General features: G+C 67.4%; 1 protein-coding gene across 1 annotated transcript; it reads right to left on the bottom strand.

Moving 5' to 3' along the window:
• Nucleotides 1–624: 624 nt before the first annotated feature.
• Nucleotides 625–3,931, bottom strand: LCN10 (lipocalin 10; the record flags this gene model as incomplete). The annotated part of the gene is made up of 6 exons (XM_040461555.1): nt 3,821–3,931; nt 3,022–3,161; nt 2,594–2,706; nt 2,299–2,376; nt 1,089–1,233; nt 625–760 (listed from the first exon to the last, which is right to left on the bottom strand). Coding segments are annotated over exons 1-6 (723 nt in total), but the record flags the coding sequence as incomplete, so codon positions are not given.
• Nucleotides 3,932–6,747: the final 2,816 nt, after the last annotated feature.

Genomic DNA, 6,747 nt, shown 5'->3' on the forward strand with positions numbered 1-6,747 from the left:
CTCCTGGGGGACCGTGGGGCTGAGGCTCCCAGCCGAGCGGAGCCGGGAGACTGGCAAAGAAAGTGTGAGGTGGTTCCGGGCTTTTCCTGCAGGCACCTTGTTAGGGTCATGTCTTTGTGCAGACTCTGGAAGAATTACGGTGTGCTTAGTCCTTGTGCAGCTGTACAGAAGGCATCTAGGATGCTCGAGGCCATCTCTCTCAGAGGCTGATAGTCCCCAAATTCTAATAAGCTATTGCCTATTTTGCTCACTGCCCTGTCGCCAGCAGCGAGCACGTGCCTGGCGTGTCACGGGTGCTTATATGTGTTTCCCGAAGGAGTGAGTGGCTTCCTGGGGAAGTGTGGGGTGTCAGGGAGCCCGGGGAGCGGTGTGCAGACTCACTGCAGAGAAGACACGCGGCAAGGATTGCACTGGACCAGTCCGAGGTCTATTTCCCAGCAGACAGGAGGTGACAGCCCCTCTCGGCCGTGGAACCTGAAGGGCACGTGCTGGCCGGCAGGGAGAGTCCAGTCCTGGCCCGTCAGCTCGTGCCCTCCCCTCCCCAGCGCCTGAGGATCATCAAGGATCCCTCTTGGGCTAGAGCCACAGCCCTTGGACTTCCCCCCATCAGCGGCCTGGGGTCACCGGACACCTCTCAGCAAGCCGCGGGATGAGACCTCCTGGAATCGCGAAGAACGCTCCTGGGGTCTCGGAGGACCACGAGCGGAGCCCCAAAGTAAAGGTGGTGGCCCTCAGGGCAGGATGGTGTGCGCACAGGAGGCTGTGGAGGGAGAGGGGCACTGAGGGGGCACTGCCCGGTGGGGGCCGGTCTGCCCACGAGCGTTCCCTGTCTCTCCCCGGTTTCTCGTGTGCTGGTGTGGGACACTGCCCTGGTCCTCCGGCCACGGCCACAGAGGCCAGACCGGACGGGCTGCCCGGCGCCCCCTGCCCACGCCCCGTCGGCAGGACGAGCCTGGTGCTGATGCAGGACAGGGCTGTGGGAGGGGAGGACCTCCCACGGGGCTTGGAAGAGCCGCTGTCACCCCTCCTCTCCCTGCCCCCGGTGAGCCGACCCTAACAGGGCGGACGGGGCCAGGCATGGCGCGGACCTGGACAGTGTGGGGGATGGGGGGAGGGCTCTTGACCACGTGTCACCGTCTTTCGGAAGAACCGTCACCCCATCGGCGAGCTCCAAAGTCTCACATGAGTCTGTGAATCTTTTCATGCTCGGGAAGCTGGACTTGTTCCGTCTGCCTGCGGTCGGGAAGCACAGTCACGTCAGTCACCGGTTCTGGCCGCGTGGGCTGCACCCCGACCCCCACGGACACCGCCAGGCCCTCGCAGGACAGAGACGCGAGGGCGCCACCACGGGAGGCGCAGCAGACAGGTGATGGGGAAATGTCCTTCTGTCCCCTCTGAGCCCCGAGGCGGGCGGGTGTCCCCAGCGAGGCCCTGGAGACCGGCTCGTCTGCTAAAGACCGAGCTAAAGACCGGCTAAAGACGGGTAGCCCCGTCTGCTCACCCAACCCCTCTGGCTGCAGCCCTTCCCCCCCCCCCCTCCGCCCCCACGGTGCGTGCCCTGCGTGCCCTGCGTGTCCCGTGCCTGGAGGGGTCCTTTCCCGACCCCACTCCCTTCTGTACCGCCTCCGCCCGGCACAGAACCTCTCCCCGTCTGCCTTCCCTTCACCACCTCCACCTGCCCCGCCCCCAACTCCCCCCATCCTGCCCTCAGTGCCAGGGCCTGAGCCTCCCGCGGATGGCCAGCCCCACTCCTGGCCTCTCCTCCTCAGGCCTCCCCCCCTGCACTGGCCTCCCCCACTCACCCCTGCAGCGGCCACCTCAGAGACCTGCCCACGTGGTCTCCAGGCTCCGCCCAACCACCTGCCCCCTGCCACCTGCCGCCAGCCTGCCCTGCAAGGGCTGCGACCCACGGTATGGACTGCCCTGTCCTCCCTGATTCATACACCAAAGCCCCAGCGCGACGGTGCGAGGGGTCGGGGCCTCCGGCGGTGCCTAGGGTTAGCTGGGGTCCTCGCGACAGGATCGGTGCCCTGGTAAGAAGAGGAAGGGACCGGAGCCCCCTCCCCAACACCTGACGCGGCGAGACGGCGGCCGCCTGCAGACCCCGGCCCTCCATCGGGTCTGCGCCCTGAGCTGTGAGGATCGGTGTCCGTCGCGGGCGCCCTGTCGCGGAGCCCGAGCTGCGGCAGAGGCCTCCCTCTGAGCCTGTGCCCCTGCGCCCCCCCCCTTACCTGCCCCCGCACACCCCCTCCCCCAGATGTCACTCACTTCAGAACAGTAGCATCTTGGCGGTCCGGCCGGCGCGGCCCAGGCGCAGGTAGACCGCGCCGAAGCTGTAGTCCGTGGACAGCACGTGGAAACCCTCCACCCCCTTCACTGGGCGGGAGAGAAGCAAGGCAGGGGCGTGCGGGAGGGGTCGAGAGCCCCCTGCCCCCCCCCCCCCGGGGCCACGGCCCGCCTGACCGCCCCTTGTGCCGGGTGCCCATCCCGCCCCCCCTCCACGTTCCCCAGGACGGAGGGGCGGCCGGGGACGGCGCTGGCAGAGGCACCCTGTCCCACGTCTGGGTGACGAAGCCGGGGGGGGGGGCACTGCCACCCCAGCCTCCCTCCTCCGGCCCCGGGCTATCATACGTACGTGTGTTCCTGAACACCGCCTTCTTCCCATCTTTCCGAAGAATTAACGCGTGTGACCGGCACCCCTGTGACCTAGGGGGACAAGGCGGGACGCCCATTTCTGGAATTTTCCAGTTTGGACCGGGACCGGTCCCACAGCTTAAGGGAAACTCTTCGAACACCCAGTGCCTGCTGAGTGACCCCGTGTAGCCTGGGGGCTTCTCCCAAAATCAGGCTTTTGAATTTTAGGGGCAGGAAGTGACAGGTTTCAGGGCTGCGGGGACCGTCACTCTAAGCTTTCCCGGTGATCCGGCTCCAGCACCCCCACCCGGACAGGGTGATGCCCCAGGCTGCCGTGGCCAGGGCTCTGGGGAGGCTGTGCTGGGTGCCGCGCCCTGCTCCACTCACCGGCTAAAGACCAGGACCACCTTCAGCTGGCCCACTTTGTGAACCTTCACCGTGGATGCCCCCAGCTTCCTCCTGTGTCTGCCAGGCAAGAACCCCTTGCCATCGGAGGCAACAGCCAGAATGTACCAGAACCCTGAAAACTGTGCAGAGGTGCTGAGGAAGGCGCTGCTTCCCAGGCTCCCAGCCAGGCTTCCGGAACCCACCGGACAAGGGATGCCTCCCAGACACCCAGCCCACATCCAGCACCCTCAGATCTGCACGGCCCCTGGTTAGGGGCCCTGGTGGGCAGACGCCAGACTGTCCGGGGATGTGGAGGCTGGGCAGTGGGAACCGTGTGCTGTAACTTTCTTCCCGTGCAGGGCCTCCGGGGGGGGCCCCATCCCTCTGATTTCCTGCCACAAACCCACAGTCCCAGACACCGCCACAACCCGCTCAGCCTGTGCCCACAGCCACCTCCGCTGGAGGGTTCCACCTGCCAGCGATCTCCTCGTTCCAGAACACGTCCTGCTGATTCCACCTCTGCCCACCTAGCATCTCTGGGTGCACCTGCCTGGGGCCCTGCGCCCTACCCAGCTCCCATGGCCGGCAGCTGCTCTGGGAGAGGCCGGGGGGGCAGTCGCACTGGGCTGGCAGGGGCCTGTGCCGGAAACTCCTGCCAGCCTCGGGGCACTGCCCAGGGCCCCGGGAAGGCCCTTGGAAGATTTTTAGGGAGCGATCTTCCGGCTGCCCACACTCGGACGATCCCTGGCCCCCACGGCCTGGGTGCCTGGCTCGGGGGACAGCAGGCCTACGGCTTTACCTTGTTCCAGTTGAGGCTGTGGGCCTCCCTGGGCAGCTGTTCCTGTGGCCAGGACCCCATGGCCAGCACAAGCGCCAGGACCAGCGTGGACACCAGCCTCCCCGGTCCCATCTTCAGCCTCCCTCTTCGGCCACCAAGGCACTGAGTTTAAATCTCCCCACCCACCGACCCTGCCGTGGCCGTCCAACCAACCCAGAGCCTTGAGCCGGCCTGGGGTGGGCCGATGGGGAGGCTGGGGGGCTTCGGGCCCTCTCCTGCCCCGGGCACAGAGGGCCGACCCAGGTGCTCAGCCTGGTCGGTGCCGCCTGCCTGGGAGGCGTCAGACAAACCAATCGTGTTCCCGAGGTCACTCCCCCCAGACCTCAGGTCACCACGTGTCCCCTGGAGCCGTCCCTCCTCACAGTGGGAGCCCTGGGCCTCTCACACTAGCTCCCCACCCCCGGAAGAGAGACAACAGCCAGCTAGTGTCACTATGAGTCACTTCATAAGATTATCTGAGTGTGAGAAGGAGGACCTGACCCAAGGGTCGCCCTGAGCAGGTGCTGACGGGGGGTCTGTCCTGAGCAGATGCTGACGGGGGGTCTGCCCTGAACAGGTGCTGACGGGAGGGTCTGCCCTGAACAGGTGCTGACGGGGGGGTCTGTCCTGAGCAGGTGCTGACAGAGGGGACAGCCGGTGTGTGTGCACAGGCACATGGGGTGCGTGTGCGTGTGCGTGCAGCTCTCCTGTATGTGCCCGCCTGCCGCCTTCCTGGCGTGCACCCCACCTCGCCGTGAGGGATGGGCAGCCCCCACCCCAGCTTCTGCCAGGACCTCCGGCAGGGCCCCACCAGACCAGAGGAGGACCCACAGGCCAGGCCTCTGCAGTCCTGGGCCCCAGGCCTTGCCCCAGAGCCCTGCCCCGGACACCGAGGTGCCCCAGCCCGGCACCCCGGTGGGCACCAGTGCCCACCTCGTCGGCCCAGCACCCTGTCCGAACTCGAACCGCAGGCCTGCTCTCACTCGGGCAGACGACCCTCCCATCGGCCCGGGGCTGTGTGATCCCTCCCTGGGGAGCGGCTGCCTCCGGCCCAGCCCCTACTCCCCAGCCAAGACCCGTGTGTGCGGGTCCCCCCCACCCAGAGGGACTCTGCCGAGGGACACAAGTGCAGGCCGGCCCTCTCGCCCCCGAGCTAGCTCTCTGTGCCGTGTGGTTCAGCCGGGGTGTGCCCACCGCACCCTATCCTCTCCCTGTGCGGCCCGAGCCCCACGAGAGCGGCGCCCCGTCCATCTCTGTCCGCCCTCGACACCGAGCCCAGCCCAGCACACGAGTGAGAGGTAACTACAGCGGTTTGTGGAATCGCTTTATTTGGAAACACAGCAAGAGTCCCTGGGAGCACCTGCCCAGCACCCAGCACCCAGCACCCAGCACCCAGCACCCGGGTGGCTGAGCAGGTTGCCAGCGCCTGGCCGGCCTCGCCCGGACACAGTGGGCACTGTCCCCACTGGAGGTGAAGCATTCACTGAAAACCAGGAAGAACACTGGAGGACCCCAGGTTCGAGGGGCGTCTGCCTCCACCCGGGTCCCCGGCCCCTCATGGCTGCAGAGCACTGGGGTGTAGGACGCGGGGTGATGCTCGGGAGGCCAGCTTACCTGGAAGGCCTTGTGCGCACAGGTGACTGGGGGGACAAGGGGAGCCGTGAGGTCGGGCCCACAGCCTCACCTGAGACGGGGCCTCCCCTGTCGGCCTGACCTCGGGCAGGGAGCAGGTGACTCCTTGAAGAACTCACCCTCCCTAGTCCTGCCTGACTCACTGAGGCCAGGAGGCTCCCTGAGACCAGCGGAAGTGAGCCGGTTCTTGGGCATGGGGGCGACCCCGGGGGACCCTTGGGGGTGGGGGGCGGCCCCGGGGGACACTCACAGTCCCGCTGCAGCGCGGCCTGCTGCTGGGACAGGAAGCCCAGGCCCCTGCTCCACCTGGTGAAGAGGCGCACGGCCTCCTGGCTGGCCAGCTCCGTGCGACCTGCGGGGCAGGAGGGGACCCTCACACCTGTGCCCCCCCGCCCCAGCTGCCCCTCTTGCAGCAGGGGGAGTGCAGGGATGAGGCCCCAGGCAGAGAGGGCCATGGCGAGGCGCCGGGTCCCTGGGGGCACAGGGGCCAGCCCAGGCGGCGGGCCCCTCTCTCTGGCCCCGGACCCTGGGACGATGTGCTTCCCGCACAGCGTGGCTGCGGCCGGCAGGGAGTTTGTGGGCGGGCCCGGGGTCTCCTCCACTTACTGTATAGCTCCCGGTGCTGAAGGCCTCGTCCTTGAACTCCAGCTGGGTGAAGACGACGGCGTAGTCCCTGAAGTAGTCTGACACGCCCAGGGCTGGGAGACACGAGAGGCCCCCCCCCCCGGCAAGCTCAGAGCCCCAGAGCCCCGTGGTCCCCGGGTTCCGGGTGACGGATGGCCAGCTGGCGAGGGCCTGTCCCAGCTCATCCGGGGTCACACTCCCCCGGTCCTGTCCCCACGGGGGCAGAGGGCCACCCCCCTGCACACCACAGAGGGAGTCTGGGGGTGACCGATCCCCTCCCCTTCCCGCAGTGCTGTCCAGGCGAGCGAGCCCATCCCCACGCTGCCCCGCACCCCGAGGGACACCGCGGAGGCTGTCGCCTTACAGGGGTTCTCAAACACCCATCCAGAGTTCTGTCTCCACAGCAACACCGTGCCCACATCACACCTCTCCAGCCTGGAAAAGAGACCGTCCATCCTCAGCTCAGGGTCCAGAGTCGGGACCAGAGGACACAAGGGTCCTGCCACCGGGGCCCGGCCTGCCCCCAGCGTGTCGCAGAGGGGACCCTGGCTTCCTCTGATGGCCCCCATTACCCAGAAACCTTGCTCTCCAGTGAATCCAGCCTGGCTCGGGAATGAGCCACAAGAGAGCCAAGTTCAGATCAGCTCCCTCCC

Source organism: Herpailurus yagouaroundi, unplaced genomic scaffold (genome assembly GCF_014898765.1).
Source record: "Herpailurus yagouaroundi ecotype Mexico unplaced genomic scaffold, PumYag 284, whole genome shotgun sequence".
NCBI classification, from domain to species: domain Eukaryota; kingdom Metazoa; phylum Chordata; class Mammalia; order Carnivora; family Felidae; genus Herpailurus; species Herpailurus yagouaroundi.